General features: G+C 44.4%; 1 protein-coding gene across 5 annotated transcripts in view; it reads left to right on the forward strand.

Annotated features, from left to right (window-relative positions):
- col16a1 (collagen, type XVI, alpha 1) overlaps nucleotides 1-20,688 on the forward strand; it is a 106,864-nt gene that overhangs the window by 67,779 nt on the left and 18,397 nt on the right. For all 5 annotated transcript variants that reach the window (XM_085395684.1, XM_085395687.1, XM_085395689.1 and 2 more), the window contains 6 exons: nucleotides 3,488-3,538; nucleotides 3,630-3,749; nucleotides 3,946-3,987; nucleotides 4,072-4,143; nucleotides 4,270-4,314; nucleotides 5,040-5,084. In XM_085395684.1, the coding sequence (XP_085251810.1) occupies nucleotides 3,488-3,538; nucleotides 3,630-3,749; nucleotides 3,946-3,987; nucleotides 4,072-4,143; nucleotides 4,270-4,314; nucleotides 5,040-5,084 (375 nt within the window). The remainder of the gene's footprint in view (nucleotides 1-3,487; nucleotides 3,539-3,629; nucleotides 3,750-3,945; nucleotides 3,988-4,071; nucleotides 4,144-4,269; nucleotides 4,315-5,039; nucleotides 5,085-20,688) is intronic.

The following is a 20,688-nucleotide window of genomic DNA, read 5'->3' on the forward strand; positions in this document are numbered from 1 at the left end:
TTTCTCATGACCATCCACACCCCAAGGAGCTCTAGACCCAGGGCTATTGACAGTTATTTTATATTTCTTCTATTTATGAAGAATTGTAAATGAAACAGGTGACATTGATTTTATGGACAGGTGTATTATTTATTTATTTATTTATTTATTTATTTATTAACCTTTATTTAACCAGGAAGATCCCATTGAGATTAAAAACCTCTTTTTCAAGGGAGACCTGGCCAAGATAGGCAGCAGCAGATGTCTCACAGTTACAGAAATTACTCAAACACAGGCAGCAACAACACACATGCAACAATAAGTGAAAGAATACAAATAAAATAAAAAATAAAATTCAAATAAAAATAAAAATAAAAAAGTCAGTTAAAATGACAATCAATCTAATTGAAACAGTTACATGTTATGGACTGGGCTCAAGGATTCGTAGTTTAGATTTAAAAGCACTTAATGAAATGAATTCAGTCATTTTCCATTCCTTCTGCAGTTTGTTCCAGGCCAAGGGTGCTAAATGGACAAAAGCTCTTTTACCAAGTTCAGTTCGGGCAAATGGAACAGAAAGCAACAAGTAGCCATGCGGATGAAGAGAATACCGACCAGCATGTTTCATTACAAGCAGGGAACATAGATAAGAAGGCAGCAACCCAAGTATCGCCTTATATATAAAACTGTATAAATGAGAGTTCCTCCGACTTACCAAAGCAGGCCGTCCTACCTGAGAGTATAACTCACAGTGGTGAGTCTGAAATTTACAGTTAGTGATGAACCTCAGAGAAGCACGATACACAGAATCAACCATTCGAAGACATTGAGCAGAAGCATTCATATATAGAATATCACCATAATCCAGCACAGGCAAGAATGTTGCAGCAACAAGCCGCTTCTTTGTATTAAAAGAGAAACACAACTTATTTTGAAAATAAAATCTCAGTTTTAACTTCAGGTTTTTCACAAGATTCTCTACATGTGGTTTGAAGGTAAACGAGTCATCAATTAAGATTCCCAGATATTTATAGGTGTGAACCAACTCTATTTTATTACCTTCAAGAGTGGTTACTGATGGGATTGTTTGGGCTCGTCTCCTTGATTTAGAAAACAACATGAGCTTTGTTTTGTCTGCGTTGAGAACAAGTTTAAGCTGAAGTGTGTACTTTATAAATATAATATGCTGAAAGCTGGAGTCTCTGTAACTGATTGGCTGATTGATTGATTGTAATCTACAATCGATCTGTGGGAGCCAGAATTGTGACTGGGTTGTTGGGGATCAAATACTTATTTCATTTTCTGGATTTTTGGTTTATATTCCGTCTGTCTCCATGAAAATGAAACTACCACAAGAATAAGAGACTGTTCATTTCTTTGTAAGCGAGCAAATATAAATGCAGCAGGGGATGAAATAATTATTTCCCCCACTGTGTATGCCTGCATGCTTCAAGATGACTGACTGAGTGCTAGGCTGTTCCTTTTCTAGCCTCAGGTGTGTTTGAAAATCTCTGAAGGTAATTTCTTTTCTCATGACAGTAAGTGCAAGGACAAAGACAAAGTGGTGAAATAAGGTGTTGCGAACTAATCTGTGCTTTCTGATTCTTCTGCATATGCTGTCAGTATTGCTTTCTTTCAAGTCTGTTTATAACTTAATTTAATTTTAGGAACATCGATGATGATCTCCAGCCAGCTCTCAAGGGCAACTTAACCTTCAATGCAGTATTTCAACAAGTAGTTCAGTGAAGAAAACAAATGTCCTACTTTTTAAAAAAAAAGATCTTATAGAAACTGCAGACAAGTGTTGAGTACGAGCACATAAAGCACCGTCTGTGCGTACACGCAGTCACAGTCTGCTTGGAAATCGGGGAGGGAAGAGTTGTAGCATAAGCCTCCAGTGGAAAAGTTTGAACTCTGTCCTCCACGCGCTCACCTTTGCACAACACATTTGTCCAAATTTGCAATTTGGCACATGCCTTTGCAGCGTGGCAGAAGTAAACATTATTCCTATAACTGACGTAAAATTATACATGCAAAAATTATAGAGAACTTTCTTTTGAGCGAGCCTGTTAATGCGCGAGGCCTCGTTTTAGCTCAAATAATCACCAATAGCGTGCGGCATAAAATAGCCTTCACAGCTATTAGCTCCAGTTTGAACAATGTCAAATGGGTTTGTAATGACTTTGAAACCAGGCCAGGTGCTATTGACAGACTCACTCAGTGGAAAGGGTCCCACTGCTTTGATAGGGTGCTGACCGCCTTTCACAGTAGATGCGATGGGTGTGTGTAATGAGCAGTTGTGTTTCAGGATTTATAATAACTGGAGATTGTCACTCTGTTGTGGCATTTGTTTATCTCTCTGAGTTTGAAGTTTTTCTCTTTTGGACTTGATTTAATAGAAAGAAAAAAATGAGTTTTTGTTCTCTCTCTCGGTGTCTCTTTTTTAATATTGCATCCCGGCTTCATCCCGGCTTTCTTCCACAGTCCAAAAACAAGCATGTTCTAAAGTGACCTGTCCAGGGCGTACCCCCATCTCTTGCCCAGCAAAAAGCTCTCCAAGGCTCCAACCCCCCCATTGGAGTTTATAGAATGCAATGATTGAGCTCACGTACTGTGATAGGAACAAAAATTTAGTTCTCAGCTTGGATGTGTCTCTCGCTTGAAATGCCTTCAGTTCTGGAGCCTCGGTAATTTGTTTTGTTGTGACATTGTGCGGAATGAGATAGTCATACACAGACATATTGCTTGCAAAGGTTGTGACAGTTTGTACCAGGTTTCTGCAGCTTTGGGTGATAAAGCAGCCCTCGGTGATAAAGTGAAGTGTACCCCATCAAGTGTGGAATTTCAACAACTCTGTGAAATCGTATTTGTTCAGCAAAATAGCAAGACAAATACTAGAAAATGACAGTGACAACAAGACTATGTTTGGTCGGCTAGCAGACACAGTTGCCACCGGAAAGTTTGTGTCTTAAGCTAAACCTTTACCGCAGCAAAATGTTGACTTGCCTAACTGCGATCTGCCAGCTTAGACATTTTTAGTAAATGTTTGCAACTTTCTTACTTTGACAAACCAATTTTTTTTTTTTGTATGAGAATGACCCTCCTATGTGGGTCTGTTTTTTCTGGCAGAATTAAAATGCGATACTCAACTGGTACCAGGCTACTGCGTTCAATTTCTAGTACAAGTCTGTACAATAAACATCTAAACAATAGACAGTCATTGTACAGACTGTCTATACGATAAATGTTACTATACCTTACCAAAGGGATTTTGCATTGTACTCTTGCATTATTAAGAAATAATGGTATTATGACATTATTTAATTGTTAAAGTAACTTGGCTTAGTTACAACATTGTCCTTGAACTGTGCTTGGAGAACATAAAGTATTTTTGTTTTCTCTCAAATAAGCCAGAGCAGAGTCGGTGGCTGTAATGTGAGTGGTCATTTTTAAGTTTAATGTTTAAAATCACATTCATGGAATTTCCATCTCCATGCCTATTCTGCAGCCTTACATCGGACCAAACCAACTGCCTCGAGACTCCCCGGGAAGTCAGGATGTAAGTTTATCATTAAAACTTTCATGCAATGGGAATGGCACGGCGTGTTTGGGTATACACATGTGTGCTTGTTTCATTGTGTGTGACACAGGATGACTGCGAAGGGGGATGTTCCCAAGGGTTGCCAGGGGTGCCGGGGATGGTTGGTGCCAAGGGAGAAAAGGGAGACCAGGGCAGGCCTGGCGTAACTCCCTTGGACAGCTGTGACTTGGTGAGGCTCGCATGTACTCTGTGATTCTCCAGATTCAGAATCATAGGAAATAATAGACCAGCTGCAATACGTTTGCTAAATGCAAAATGGCAATGGCGTTTTGCATTAAATTCTACTGTGCATGGCTTAATGTGGTTGGCTCTCAGTGTGACAGTAAGGCATTGGTCTGATAAGCTGTCGCCCTGTCTGCTTGCAGTGTTTGGAGAGACTGCAGACGGAGCAGGCAACACAACCAAGGGTTAGTTGAAGTCAGTGCCTGTGTGTTTACAATGACAGAGACTTGCGTGCTCACTTCCTGGTATTTTATTTCTTCATCTCACAGGGCGATCAGCCTTGTGTGGGAACACCTGGAATCCCAGGAATGCCTGGATCACCGGGAACAAAAGGAGATCCAGTGAGTCAGAGTGTCTTCATGTGCATAATATCATTTTCTTATGTTTTTCTTTGCCGATCTGTTTTTGTTGTAGTATGTATATGCAAATTACTTTACAGAGATCTTTATTCTTCATGTTTACTTCAGGGTCCATCCGGAGAAAGAGGCCAAGCGGGAATGCCCGGAAACATGGTAAGAGTTTTAGCTACATTTCAGCTTTAGTTCAGCTTCATCAGAAGTTGATTTGCAGCAGGGTGAACCTACTGTGTTCTGGCTGGTTTTCTTTAATAAAAATCATAACACTAGGAAGCTGTAACAGTGGGCTCTTACTCTGGAATCTTAATCTTTCATATGTATGAGCCTGCATCTCCTATTTTAAGATACTAAGAAAAAGTTTTCCACTACTTTGATGACATCTTTCTCCAACTTACCACTCTGAAAAATCTGTTATCAACAGAAAAATGTTCAAAAACTATAAAGTGCATTTTAATCACTGCCTTACATTAGTTTGCCGGTACTTCTGTGAGTGGGGAAAAAAAATCATTTTTTCCCCTTTTTTCTTGTTATGATTATTGTAGGACAGCACCGTTGGGTTTTTGTCTCAAAGCTTGCAATTGAAGTGACTTGGTGGAGGTTTATTCCTTCCACTTTCCATGAAATCACAGAGCCCCCTGCTGGCCCCAGTGAAAATGTTGCGCACTGGGTGCCATAACACTAAACTCTGAAAGGCTGACTCACACAAACCCACACTAGAGCTCTCTGTTGGCATGCCTGGTGCAGCATTCACCTAATTGTCAGGAACAAATTGAAACCAGCTTAAACAAAAGGGGTAAATTGTTTTTTTTCCTGTGTGTATTCTTGTTACTTTTATGTCTCAGGTGTTTTAAAGTGTTCCTTTCATTATTTTCTATCTGCAGGGACCTCCTGGATTTCCAGGTTCTCAGGGCCCACCTGGTTTACCTGTAAGTTTCATTTAAATTCTCAGACTTCAGTTATTTTCCCATTTTATTTAGCAAAGGCAAAATTTATCAGCCGCACACCCATGGTGAATCTTTGATTCCTCTACATCCCAAAGGTCTTTATTGGATTGAGATGCGGTTGCTGTGAAGGCCATTTGAGCACAGAGGACTTGTCCTCATGTTTAGGAAACCAGTTTGAGATGATTTGAGCTTTGGGCGATGTAGCGTGTAGCATGTTGGTGGGGTGGTTAGCACTGTTGCTTCGAAGAAAGAAGGTACTGAGTTCAAATCCATCATCTGTGTGGGGTTTGTTCCCCTCTGTGTCTGTGTGGGTTCTTTCCCACGGTTTAAAGACATGCAGTTAGTGAGGCAGGTTAAGTGGCCATTCTAAATTGGACCTGGATGTGAATGGTTGTCTGTTTTTCTTTGTGAGCCCTGCAACAGACTGGTGACATGTCCTACCGTTCACCCTATGACAACTAAGATAGCCTCTAGCCCTCCTCTGCAACTCTGAATTGGATAAATGAAAGAAAATGGAGCATTATCCTGCTAGAAGGAGTCATCAGAAGATGGGAATACTGTGTGCTAAGGAAACATCTCCCACACCATTATGACACTTGCAGCAGACTCATCAGGCCATTTAGCATTTTTTTCCAATCATCTATTGTCCAATTTTGCTGAGCCCGTGCCTTGGCTAAAAGACGTGGCACCTGGTGTAGTCTTCTGCTTCAAGGTTTGACATGATACTCTTCTGCATACTTTGGGTGTAATGAGTGGTTATTTGAGTGACTATTTCCTTTCTGTCATCTCTCAAAGCAATCTGGCATTTCTCTGACCTCTGGCATCGCCAAGGCATTTTCTCACAGAGAGCTGCCACTCTCTGGATATTTTCTCTTTTTTGGATCACTCTCTGTAAACGGTTGTGTGGGAAAGCCCAAGCAGATCAGCAGTTTCTAAAATAGTCAGAAACAGCCAGGCACCCAAAGTCACTTAACTGGTATTTCTTGCGCATTCTGATCAGTTTGAGCTTCAGCAGATCGTCTTGACTACATCTGCATGACCACAGTCGTAGCCGGCAGTTTTGGCAAATGCACAGTTGTTTGGTTTTGTTCATGCACTTTGCTTCAGTATCACTATACAGTGAAGAATAATTAAAATGATTTTAAAGACTTTTCTTGGCAAAGAAATGAAAAAATCTGGTTTTGACGCAACTTTTGGCCACGACTGTAAATCCACCGAGTTGCTGACACATGATCAGCTGTTCAGATATTTGCATTAATGAGCAGTTGAGCAGGTATACCTAAAAATGATGTGGCCAGTGAGAGTGTGTGTGTGTGTGTGTGTGTGTGTGTGTGTGTGTGTGTGTGTGTATATATATATGTGTGTGTGTGTGTGTGTGTGTGTGTGTGTGTGTGTGTGTATATATATATATATATATATATATATAAACACCCAGCACGCCCCTGCGGGCGGTTTATCCTTCAAGCTCGGGTCCTCTACCAGAGGCCTGGGAGCTTGAGGGTCCTGCGCAGTATCTTAGCTGTTCCCAGGACTGCGCTCTTCTGGACAGAGATCTCCGATGTTGTTCCCGGGATCTGCTGGAGCCACTCGCCTAGCTTGGGAGTCACCGCACCTAGTGCTCCGATTACCACGGGGACCACCGTTACCTTCACCGTCCACATCCTCTCGAGCTCTTCTCTGAGCCCTTGGTATTTCTCCAGCTTCTCGTGTTCCTTCTTCCTGATATTGCTGTCATTCAGAACCGCTACATCGATCACTACGGCCGTCTTCTTCTGTTTGTCTACCACCACTATGTCCGGTTGGTTAGCCACCACCATTTTGTCCGTCTGTATCTGGAAGTCCCACAGGATCTTAGCTCGGTCATTCTCCACCACCCTTGGGGGCATCTCCCATTTTGACCTCGGGACTTCCAGGTTATACTCGGCACAGATGTTCCTGTACACTATGCCGGCCACTTGGTTATGGCGTTCCATGTATGCCTTGCCTGCTAGCATCTTGCACCCTGCTGCTATGTGCTGGATTGTCTCTGGGGCATCTTTACACAGCCTGCACCTGGGGTCTTGCCTGGTGTGATAGACCCCAGCCTCTATGGATCTTGTGCTCAGAGCTTGTTCTTGTGCTGCCATGATTAGTGCCTCTGTGCTGTCTTTCAGTCCAGCTTTGTCCAGCCACTGGTAGGATTACTGGATATCAGCCACCTCCTCTATCTGCCGGTGGTACATACCGTGCAGGGGCCTGTCCTTCCATGATGGTTCCTCGTCTCCCTCCTCTTTCTTGGGTTTCTGCTGCCTGAGGTATTCACTGAGCACTCGGTCAGTTGGGGCCATCTTCCCAATGTATTCTTGGATGTTCGTTGTCTCATCCTGGACTGTGGTGCTGACACTCACCAGTCCCCGGCCCCTATATATATATATATGTATGTATATATATATATATATACACACACACATATACATATATATATATATATATATATATATATATATATATATATATATATATACACTCAACAAAAATATAAACGCAACACCTTTGTTACTGCTCCCATTCCCCATGGGATGGACGTAGAGACCTAAAATTCATTCCAGATACACAATATAACCATCCCTCCCAAACAGTGGTCACAAATCAGTCCAAATGTGTGGTAGTGGGCACATCTGCTATATTGAGATAATCCATCCCACCTCACAGGTGTGCCACATCAGGATGCTGATCTGACATCATGAGTAGTGCACAGGTGTACCTCAGACTGCCCACAACAAAAGGCCACCCTGGAATGTGCAGTTTTTTGCGCTATTGGGGGTCTGGGGACCCAGAACCGGTCAGTATCTGGTGTGACCACCATTTGCCTCATGCAGTGCAACACATCGTCGCATGGAGTCTATCAGATTGTCAATTGTGGCCTGTGGAATGTTGGTCCACTCCACTTCAATGGCTGTGCGAGGTTGTTGGATATTCGTGGGAACTGGTACACGCTGTCGTATACGCCAGTCAAGCACATCCCGAACATGCTCAATGGGTGACATGTCCGGTGAGTATGCTGGCCATGCAAGAACTGGGACATTCTCAGCTGCCATCTGCCCTGAACAATGTGAACCATGATTCATCCGTGAAGCGCACACCTCTCCAACGTGCCAGACGCCATCGAATGTGAGCATTTGCCCACACAAGTCTGTTACGGCGACGAGCTGGAGTCAGGTCAAGACCCCGATGAGGACGACGGGCATGCAGTTGAGCGTCCCTGAGACGGTTTCTGACAGTTTGTGCAGAAATTGTTTGGTTGTGCAAACCAATTGTTCCAGCAGCTGTCTGGGTGGCTGGTCTCAGACGATCTTGGAGGTGAACCTGCTGGATGTGGAGGTCCTGGGCTGGTGTGGTTACAAGAGGTCTGCGGTTGTGAGGCCGGTTGGATGCGCTGCCATATTCTCTGAAACGCCTGTGGAGACGGCTTATGGTTGAGAAATGAACATTCAATGCACGGGCGACAGATCTGGTTGACATTCCTGCTGTCAGCATGCCAATTGCACGCTCCCTCATTGCTTGTGGCATCTGTGGCATTTTGCTGTGAGACAAAACTGCACATTCCAAGGGTGGCCTTTTGTTGTGGGCAGTCTGAGGTACACCTGTGCACTACTCATGATGTCAGATCAGCATCCTGATGTGGCACACCTGTGAGGTGGGATGGATTATCTCAATATGGCAGATGTGCCCACTACCACACATTTGGACTGATTTGTGACCACTGTTTGGGAGGGATGGTTATATTGTGTATCTGGAATGAATTTTAGGTCTCTACGTCCATCCCATGGGGAATGGGAGCAGTAACAAAGGTGTTGCGTTTATATTTTTGTTGAGTGTATATATATATATATATATATATGTATATGTGTGTGTGTGTATGTATATATATATATATATATATATATATATATATATATATATATGCAGCTGGATAGCGTAGTGGTTAAACTACACGCCTTTGGAACAGAGGATCGCAAGTTCGATTCCTGCCTGGGGCGTCTGTATCCAGTAAGGGTCCTAAGGCTAGACCCCCTATGCTAAGCAAGCCTACCGCAGACATGAGCGAGACAGATAAATATGAAGGCATGCCGGCTCGGACGTCGCCCGGATCAACAAGGTCCGCGTCAGGTGTTGAGGAACCAGGGCACCCTGACGAAAAGTGGGCTACTGGAACAAGAAGGCATCGGTGGGCAAGGGACGAAAACAGGGCGTTGTTGGAATGCTACTACGCAAGTAACCCCGGCGGAAGGGGCTACATGAATAGGATGAGGGACCTATGGATTCTTCGATACCCAACATCCACAATGACGGCGAAACAACTAGTAGCTCAGTGTTCCAACATTCGAAAGAAGGGACTGCTCTCACAGCTAGAGATTGACGAGGTACAACACAAATGCTACGGCAAGGAGGAGTCAGGACGCCAGGTCAGGGGGGAGATATCATCACCCCCACCCGAGTGCGATAGGAGAAGGATCGTTGAGTGCGAGAGGAGCTGACCTGAAAAATAGGATCATGGCCAAGCTTGAAACCTGGATCCCCCGTAGCCGGTTACCAAGATTACGTGAAGTACCCTCAGAAGGTCTGCTAGATGATGTTAATGCAGCACTACGGGCAATACCTACAACCACGATTACCGACACTAACAAGCTGATCTACAATACGGCAGCAGTGATCAGTGAGATGCTTGGCTACAAGTTGAACAGCCACAAGGGGCAGTACCCTCCATGGAGAAGGAGGCTAGAGGGCAAGATCAAAGTAGCACGGAGGGAGGTTAGCCAACTAACGGAGTTGCAGAAAGGTGCGACAAATAAGGTGCCTAAGAAATACAGCAAGCTGTCCATACCTGAGGCCTTGGAAACTGCCAAGCAAAGACTCACAGCCTTGGCCAGCCGCTTGAGGAGGTACACCAGAGAGATAGAAGGCAGGAGAATAAACCAGCTGTTCTCCACAGAACCAGCAAAGGTGTACTCTCAGTGGCAAGGGAACAATAATAATAAGAGAACAGCACCACCAAGGCTGGAGACGGAGCAATACTGGAAGAGCATATGGGAGAAGGATGCAACCCATAACGGCAATGCTCAGTGGCTAGTGGATCTGAGGGCAGACCACAGCGACCTCCCTGAACAGGGTCCAGTAACCATCACAGTGGCAGATATCCAAGAAAGGGTCTCCAGTATGAAGAGTTGGACAGCACCAGGGCCCGACATGGTTCACGCCTACTGGCTGAAGAAGCTGACTGCACTCCACGAGCGTCTGGCAGCACAAATGAACCAGCTGCTAGTTAACGAGAGACACCCGGAATGGCTAACTGAAGGCCGGACGGTCCTGATCCCCAAGGACCCCAAGAAGGGACCGGTCCCCTCCAACTACCGACCAATAACCTGCCTCAGTACTACATGGAAGCTCCTGTCAGGCATCATATCGGCTAAGATGAACAGGCACATGGGTCAATACATGAGCGGGACACAGAAAGGAATTGGCAAGAATACCAGAGGTGCAAAACACCAGCTACTGGTAGACAGAACAGTCAGCCGAGACTGCAAGACCAGACTGACCAACCTGTGCACTGCCTGGATTGATTACAAGAAGGCCTATGACTCAATGCCCCACAGCTGGATACTGGAATGCCTAGAATTGTACAAGATCAATGGGACCCTAAGAGCCTTCATCAGGAACTCAATGGGGATGTGGCGTACAACACTAGAGGCCAACTCCAAGCCCATAGCACAAGTTACCATCAAGTGCGGGATCTACCAAGGAGATGCTCTGTCCCCACTGCTGTTCTGCATAGGCCTGAACCCCCTCAGTGAGATCATTAACAAGACTGGCTACGGATACCGACTACGGAACGGAGCAGTTGTCAGCCACCTCCTGTACATGGATGACATCAAGCTGTATGCCAAGAGTGAACGAGACATCGATTCACTGATCCACACTACCAGGCTATACAGCAATGACATTGGAATGTCGTTCGGACTGGAGAAGTGTAGTCGGATGGTAACAAAGAGAGGGAAGGTAGTCAGAACTGAGGGGATTGAACTACCAGAAGGCAACATTGCAGACATAGAGGACAGTTACAAGTACCTGGGGATCCCGCAGGCAAATGGGAACCATGAAGAGGCCGCTAGAAAGGCTGCAACCACCAAGTACCTGCAGAGGGTCAGGCAAGTCCTGAGGAGTCAGCTGAATGGTAAGAACAAGATCCGGGCCATCAACACGTACGCCCTGCCCGTGATCAGGTACCCTGCTGGGGTAATAGGCTGGCCAAAGGAGGAGATAGAAGCCACTGACATAAAGACAAGAAAGCTCCTTACCATGCATGGAGGGTTTCACCCCAAGTCCAGCACCCTGAGGCTGTACGCTAAGCGGAAGGAAGGGGGCCGGGGACTGGTGAGTGTCAGCACCACAGTCCAGGATGAGACAAGGAACATCCAAGAATACATTGGGAAGATGGCCCCAACTGACCGAGTGCTCAGTGAATACCTCAGGCAGCAGAAACCCAAGAAAGAGGAGGGAGACGAGGAACCATCATGGAAGGACAGGCCCCTGCACGGTATGTACCACCGGCAGATAGAGGAGGTGGCTGATATCCAGAAATCCTACCAGTGGCTGGACAAAGCTGGACTGAAAGACAGCACAGAGGCACTAATCATGGCAGCACAAGAACAAGCTCTGAGTACAAGATCCATAGAGGCTGGGGTCTATCACACCAGGCAAGACCCCAGGTGCAGGCTGTGTAAAGATGCCCCAGAGACAATCCAGCACATAACAGCAGGGTGCAAGATGCTAGCAGGCAAGGCATACATGGAACGCCATAACCAAGTGGCCGGCATAGTGTACAGGAACATCTGTGCCGAGTATAACCTAGAAGTCCCGAGGTCAAAATGGGAGATGCCCCCAAGGGTGGTGGAGAATGACCGAGCTAAGATCCTGTGGGACTTCCAGATACAGACGGACAAAATGGTGGTGGCTAACCAACCGGACATAGTGGTGGTAGACAAACAGAAGAAGACGGCCGTAGTGATCGATGTAGCGGTTCCGAATGACAGCAATATCAGGAAGAAGGAACACGAGAAGCTGGAGAAATACCAAGGGCTCAGAGAAGAGCTCGAGAGGATGTGGAGGGTGAAGGTAACGGTGGTCCCCGTGGTAATCGGAGCACTAGGTGCGGTGACTCCCAAGCTAGGCGAGTGGCTCCAGCAGATCCCGGGAATAACATCGGAGATCTCTGTCCAGAAGAGCGCAGTCCTGGGAACAGCTAAGATACTGCGCAGGACCCTCAAGCTCCCAGGCCTCTGGTAGAGGACCCGAGCTTGAAGGATAAACCGCCCGCAGGGGCGCGCTGGGTGTTTTTTTATATATATATATATATATATATATATATATGTGTGTGTGTGTGTATATATATATGTATATATTAGGGCTGAACGATTATGGAAAATAATCTAATTGCGATTGCGATGCGATATGCGATTATTTTTTAAGGTCTTTGTCTTCTGTATTATTAAACAAAGACAAGCAATACATCATATAGTATGGCCAATACTATATTACATTAATTTTAAACTGTTCTTTCCTGGAAGACAGACCTCTGTTATGATGACATGAGGTGATGCATGAATTGATGACTGACATTTTTATTTAACTTCTTCAATCACAACAGTATATTTGAACATACACAATAGTTTATTTTTAGCTTACAAACATCTGAGCATAAAGTGCTGACAAGGAACCCTGGTGTAAACATTAAAATGAAAGTCAGTACAATGTGCAGATTGCAGAAATATACATAAACAAAATCAGTGGCTTTACCACACTCAGTTTTTCGACATCTGTGAACTACTAGACAGTCATTCAATTAAAAAATAATATTAAATAAATAAAACTAATAAATAAAAAATACACACATCTTACTGATCTCTGCAGTCAGTAACATTACACATAAAGTGCAAACATAATAGCAATTGTATAAACACACACACAAACACGCCTTTAAAATTTAAAGGCGTGAAATTGGACGGTCTAGTTCTGATTAGCGTCACCGCTGTCTCGGTGGAGTTTAATAAACTCGGCCGTCTGCTTCTTGCTATCTAAAATATAACCAGACACTGGCGTAAATTCTCGACTGTCTCATACTTCTGTTTAATAAGTTTTCTGTTTGACGTTTAGTCAGCTGTGTGAAAACCAAGGAGGAACCCACCGGGGGATTAATAAAGTTTTATTTTATCTAATCTAATAACTTTAATCTCAGCCAAACCGATTTACTCACGAACAAACAAAACACTGAAAAAAGCCCAACAATAACATTTTTAGGTTGTCTAAGTGACTTATATATTACGTTTAACCCGAGCAGCGAAACTCCGCGGTGATCTGAAAATGATGTGCCGGGAGTTGTGCCGTTCTCGGCCGCATCAGTAACCCTCGAGCTCCCGGCTAGCTGTCGAGCTGGTGGGTAGCAGACGCCTCTGAAAACGTCGAAGCACTTTTGCAAATATGGGATATCTTGATAAACCGAGCAGATATTTGATGTTTACACAACTACTTTCTTTGCTTCTTTGCTTAAAGGCAAAACGTAAAACTGTAGTGTTGATCTGATTTTACAGAAAAAAAGCAAAGGATTAAGAAAATAAAAAAGCTCTATCTTCTTTTCTTCCTCTTAATTCCCCCTTAAGTGGCCTATGTGGTCAAATAATCCAGCACATACATATATATACATACATATATATATATGTATATATATATATGTATGTATATATATATATATATATATATATATATATATATATATATATATAAAAAAAAAACACCCAGCACGCCCCTGCGGGCGGTTTATCCTTCAAGCTCGGGTCCTCTACCAGAGGCCTGGGAGCTTGAGGGTCCTGCGCAGTATCTTAGCTGTTCCCAGGACTGCGCTCTTCTGGACAGAGATCTCCGATGTTGTTCCCGGGATCTGCTGGAGCCACTCGCCTAGCTTGGGAGTCACCGCACCTAGTGCTCCGATTACCACGGGGACCACCGTTACCTTCACCCTCCACATCCTCTCGAGCTCTTCTCTGAGCCCTTGGTATTTCTCCAGCTTCTCGTGTTCCTTCTTCCTGATATTGCTGTCATTCGGAACCGCTACATCGATCACTACGGCCGTCTTCTTCTGTTTGTCTACCACCACTATGTCCGGTTGGTTAGCCACCACCATTTTGTCCGTCTGTATCTGGAAGTCCCACAGGATCTTAGCTCGGTCATTCTCCACCACCCTTGGGGGCATCTCCCATTTTGACCTCGGGACTTCTAGGTTATACTCGGCACAGATGTTCCTGTACACTATGCCGGCCACTTGGTTATGGCGTTCCATGTATGCCTTGCCTGCTAGCATCTTGCACCCTGCTGTTATGTGCTGGATTGTCTCTGGGGCATCTTTACACAGCCTGCACCTGGGGTCTTGCCTGGTGTGATAGACCCCAGCCTCTATGGATCTTGTACTCAGAGCTTGTTCTTGTGCTGCCATGATTAGTGCCTCTGTGCTGTCTTTCAGTCCAGCTTTGTCCAGCCACTGGTAGGATTTCTGGATATCAGCCACCTCCTCTATCTGCCGGTGGTACATACCGTGCAGGGGCCTGTCCTTCCATGATGGTTCCTCGTCTCCCTCCTCTTTCTTGGGTTTCTGCTGCCTGAGGTATTCACTGAGCACTCGGTCAGTTGGGGCCATCTTCCCAATGTATTCTTGGATGTTCCTTGTCTCATCCTGGACTGTGGTGCTGACACTCACCAGTCCCCGGCCCCCTTCCTTCCGCTTAGCGTACAGCCTCAGGGTGCTGGACTTGGGGTGAAACCCTCCATGCATGGTCAGGAGCTTTCTTGTCTTTATGTCAGTGGCTTCTATCTCCTCCTTTGGCCAGCCTATTACCCCAGCAGGGTACCTGATCACGGGCAGGGCGTATGTGTTGATGGCCCGGATCTATATATATATATATATATATATATATATATATATATATATATATATATATGTATGTATATATATATGTATGTATGTATATATATGTATGTGCTGGATTATTTGACCACATAGGCCACTTAAGGGGGAATTAAGAGGAAGAAAAGAAGATAGAGCTTTTTTATTTTCTTAATCCTTTGCTTTTTTTCTGTAAAATCAGATCAACACTACAGTTTTACGTTTTGCCTTTAAGCTGTTATTTTATTTCCCTTTCCAGTGGACAAGTTCAGAAGGAGAACTACTTGTAATTTCAAATGACTCGCACGAATCTGATAAATGTCCGAAGGCCTAAGTACCCTCTTGCTTATTTGCAATAAGAGGTTATGCAATGGATTTGTTTTGTCTGTTTGTTTGACGGAATGCTCAAAAGGTTATGGATCAAATTGCATAACAGTTTTACTAGAGCTGATGCTTGGCCCAGCTTAAACGGGATAACATTTTGCAGGAAAGTTCACATCATACCTTTACAAACTTTACATATAATGTTCACTCCTTAATAAAGGTAAAATTGATTACATCTTCTGTGCAAAAGTGGAGGAGTAGGAGTACAAGTACCTCAAAACTGTACTTAAGTACAACATTTGAATCAATGCAGTCGAGCTGCTTCCCAACACTGTCCTAAAGCTGCGAACCAATTTTCTATTTATTTACTTATTGGTCTTTTCCTCTGAATTGTGGATCCTCCCACTTTTAAATCAAAGCCACCCTTGTTTATTCCGTCTTGCGCCATCTCCCCATCCCCGTGTCCTTTTCTGTGTGGCTCTTTAATGAAAGTTATGTCAGATGAGGAAACGATTTGGTTCTCTCTCTCTCTCCAGTTGTTCAATTATTCCCCCATCTAAGTGATGGAGAGTTGCACTGCTGTGCGGACGCAGCCCTCCCCTTCCTGTAACCCAGTGTTAAAAACGGGATTAAAAGTATAAATATTCATACTCTCACGATGGGAATAAATATTGATAAAAACAAAATTAATTATAATAAATACTGATAAAAGGCATGTAAACATAAGTTTAATATGTACATATGTATATGTGGTATATAGATGGTGTGGGGGCAGGACTTAGTCCTTTAGAGTGTGTTTGTCAGATCCACTGAGCAACCAATCATTGGCCGGTCTGACCCTCCCCCCAGTCTGTGCGTTGCTGAGACACCTGTGCGTGCCTTCGTGTGCCAGTAAGATACGCCAGAGACACAGACGGTGAAAGATCAGTTTACCCGTGCGGCGAAGAAGCTAGCTGGAAGGAGAAAGTCCTTTTTTCGGCAAGAATAATAAGAGTGATACTGTATTCCAGAGGCCGTGAGCCAACGTGAGCACTGTGAAGCCCCGTGTAGCATTTGTTGCTTCGCATGGTAAGTCCCAGGCAGCACACGTGCGCTAGCATAGCATGCTACTTGCCGCTAGCTCTGATGCTAACTTCCGTTAGCCATTTTGCAATGAAAGTGCCTTTTCCGAGGCTAAAGCAATTAGCACTGAGTCTGCTGCACTTTATATGAGATGTTCTTTAAAGGTTTATGTCACATTACTGTGGTATTGATGTATAATGTATGGTTTTGTGCAACGTTATATTAGCACATGTTCACTTTTCTCATGGTGCTAATTATAGTTCTGCACAATTAAGTATTAGCAACGTGAAATTAAGTGCCTTCACCTGCACTGTACTTAGCTGAAACTTGATAAGTTTCAAGCCAATGTGTATTTTTAATGCACTGCTGAGCTATTTTGTATTGTTTTAAATGTGTGTTTCCTATGCACTTTTTCCCTTTGAAATGAGAATAATTTGTTGTACAACATAGAATATTTTGAAGGAAATTTAGAAGCACTACAAGCAACCAGTAGTAATAATAAGTTACAGGCATGATAGCTTAAATGTTGAACTACTGTGTTCTGGCCTGGTCCCCAGGTCAGGTTTTTTCCTTTGCTTATTTGGATTGGATTGGTTTTGAGGACCTGAGAAGAATCGAGGATCCCTTTTCCAGTACTGGATGGCGAGCCCAGCCCAAAGAGCCGGATGAACTGGTAGATTGTAACCCGACTGGTTACAAACACACTGAATGACTACTGAACATTGAAAGACTGAAATTGACTTTAAAAAAGACACAAAAGACAATATATCCTTAGGTCGACCATTTGTGGGGTTTATTTTATTTTGTTTTCAAGAAGCGCGCTCTACTTTTGTTAAATGTGCACAACTTTAATAATTGCTAATAAATGCAATTGTGTTTTCTACACCTACTGTGTACAAGTCCTCTGTTGTCATACACCCTTGGCTCCTACGAATCTAGAACCTGTCTGATCTGGTCCATATTTCCCTTCTGTCCGCGTACTGCGGTTAAAGGTAACTATACTGCCCGCACTACATGCAAAGAAGGCAAGAAGTAGCACTAACAGGTCTAGTATTGCACCACCAGTGTTACATAAGTAAAAGTGGCGAGCCAGCCAGGAGCCTAGAGTGTTGTGTGACAACATTGGAATCCTCTTTGACCTTTGATCAAATGCTCACATACTGTGAAAATGGATTTTGTCGAGAAGTATGCCGTTAAAGTACCAAATGCCATTATTGTTAGCGGTGTTACAGATAGAGAGAAAGACAAAGAGGTATTTGAGTTTCTGGAGCAACATGGTACTATTCGTAGAGTACTCGCTGTCGATGATGACTCTTCTGCATTCCACAAAAGCCAGATTGTAGAGTTCGAGTCCGGTGCAGCCGTTGAAATATTAGCACCTAAGCTGCCTTACCTCTTACAGTCCACTGACAATCCAGATGTCAGTTACCGCATTCGAGCCTTAACTGACGTCTATACTAAGACCGTAGGGGGCAGTGTTACTGAGGCTTACATTAGCAACCTGAAGGGTTTAGCCAAGTTAAGTGGGAAGGATTTCGAAGAAGTGTTGCGGGAGGCCCTATCCACAATAGGGAACACCATTGAAGCTGCTGAGACAGCTGAGAGAAACCCTGAAAATGATGCTGCTGATCAGACTTGCCCTGTGGTAGGATCCACACAACTTGGAGCCTCACCTTCAGTCTTAACTGAACTGCCTCACCCTCCTGAACCCATTCAGGGCACATTCCAACGCCCCATGAGACCAAACTTGACACCTCAAATGTTGAGTCCAACTGACCTCAACCCACCAGAGGTTCAGAAAGTAGTAGTCGAGCATGTTGTCAAGAGTGTTGAAAAGACATCACATGCTCACTCTACATTAAGACTCAGAGCTTTCTCTGGCAAGATGCCCAGACCTTACAGCGAAGCTGACTATGAAACATGGCGTTCTCATGTTGACTTGTTGATGGAAGATGCTTCTTTGTCCGAGTTGGGAAAAACTCGTAAGATTCTTGAAAGTCTCCTTGCTCCCGCTTCTGATGTCATCCGCCCTCTTGGGCCAGAAGCCACTCCTGGAGACTATCTTAAACTTCTGGATTCAGCTTTTGGCACCGTCGAAGATGGTGAGGAACTGTTTGTACGCTTCATGAACACCCTCCAAGATCATGGTGAAAAGCCCTCTGCTTATCTGCTTCGTTTGCAGGTGGCAGTCAATCACACCGTGCGCAGAGGTGGGCTTGAACCACATGAAGTAAATAAGCAGCTTCTTAAACAGTTTTACAGAGGCTGCTGGGATGATAACTTGCTAACGGAGTTGCAATTGGAGCTAAAGCATAAGGAGCCGCCCACTTATGCAGAGCTATTGCTTCTCCTGCGTACTGCAGAAAACCGACAAGAAGTTAAAAACACGCGAATGAAGAAACACTTTAGCACCACGAAACCAAAAGCAGTGTCTCATGAACAGACGGTCACTGAAACAAATGCAGATGTTCGCCAAGCACAGTCAGATAGTCTAGAAGAGCTGAAAAAACAAGTTGCCGATCTAAAAAGCCAATTAGCTGCCGTTGTGAAGCCCAGGAAACAAGCAACACTGAAGACAGTTCGAACAAGGAAACCTGAAAATAAAAAACCTGACCATGCCAAACCTGAAGACTCACCTCCACCCAGCCGCCGCAGTACTAGGCCCAAGCCCTGGTATTGCTTCCGCTGTGGGGAAGATGGACATATAGTAGCCACTTGTGAGTCAGAGCCCAATCCTGCCCTTGTAGTTGCAAAACGAAAGGAATTAAGAGTGAGAAGGCAGATATGGGACAGGCAGAATGACCAGCTTTCTTTAAACTAAATTCTGCCTCCGTTGCGGGACAAATGGAGGCTGATGCTTTGTTAACCCGTCCCACCCAGGTTAAACAAAAAGCTTCACCTAAAAAGCGTGCCAGCCTAAAGTCACACACAAGATCAGATTCCTTCGACTTTCCTAAAGGTCTAATTGGTACGAAGAGTACTGCACAAGTGAAAGTTAATGGTCACACAGTGAGTTGTTTGCTAGATACTGGTTCCCAGGTGACTACAGTCCCCGAGTCCTACTATCGTCAGCATTTGTCCTCTCATGAGATTAAGCCATTGTTTGAACTTTTAGAAGTTGAGGGTGCCAACGGTCAGTCTGTGCCTTACTTAGGCTACATTGAACTGCATGTCACTTTCCCAAAGGACTTCCTTGGCATTGAAGCTGAAGTGCCGACACTTGCCTTAGTTGTCCCCGATGTGCGCACAGCTTCTCAGTCCTTAGTGCTAATTGGGACAAACACATTAGATGTACTTTATGAGCTGTACTCTAACACATGCCATGAACTGCAGCTGAACCTGCCATATGGCTATAGGGCAGTTCTAAAAGTTCTTGAGTCACGACACAAACAGTCCAAAGACAGTAGTCTTGGTTTAGTGACGATGCACAACAAAGAGCCACAGTTGATTCCAGCAGGCCAAACTGTTGTTCTAGATGGTGCTGTAGCTGTGTCAGCCGGTAACGGTGAAAAGTCTGTCTTGTTAGAGTATCCACGAATGTCAGCCTTACCTGGTGACATCCTTGTGAAACCTTGTCTCATAGACCTACCTGAACGAGCACCTTACCTTGTACCAGTTATACTCACCAATGAATCCGAACATGATGTGACAATCCCTCTAAATTGTGTCATCGGAGAAGTCAGTGCATATCAAAGAGTTCTATCTCACGAACACTCAGTGAGAACTCCAAGATCCCGAACTGAGCAGAAGTCAAATGTAACATATAACTTTGACTCTTCCCCTATTAGCGCTGAATGGAAGGAGCGCATAACCGAAAAACTAAGCCAAATGCCCGAAGTGTTTGCACAGAATGATCTTGACTTTGGAAAGACGGATCAAGTGAAACACACAATCAGATTGTCAGATGAAACACCGTTCAAGCATAGAGCGCGTCCCATACATCCGAACGACCTGGAGGCAGTCCGTAAGCACCTCAAAGAACTGCAAGAAGCTGGCGTGATCAGGGAATCTACCTCCCCTTTCTCTTCACCCATTGTAGTCGTGCGGAAGAAAAATGGTGAAGTCCGCCTCTGTATCGACTACAGAAAGCTTAACGCGCAGACTATAAAGGATGCTTACGCTCTCCCCAATTTGGAGGAAACGTTTTCCACCTTGATCGGGTCGCAATGGTTCTCTGTCCTGGATTTAAAATCTGGGTACTACCAAATTGAGATGGAGGAGCTGGACAAA

The sequence above is a fragment of the Rhamphochromis longiceps genome, linkage group LG22, assembly GCF_057381845.1.
Source record: "Rhamphochromis longiceps isolate RC_006_pf linkage group LG22, R_longiceps_female_GT1.1, whole genome shotgun sequence".
NCBI classification, from domain to species: Eukaryota; Metazoa; Chordata; class Actinopteri; order Cichliformes; family Cichlidae; genus Rhamphochromis; species Rhamphochromis longiceps.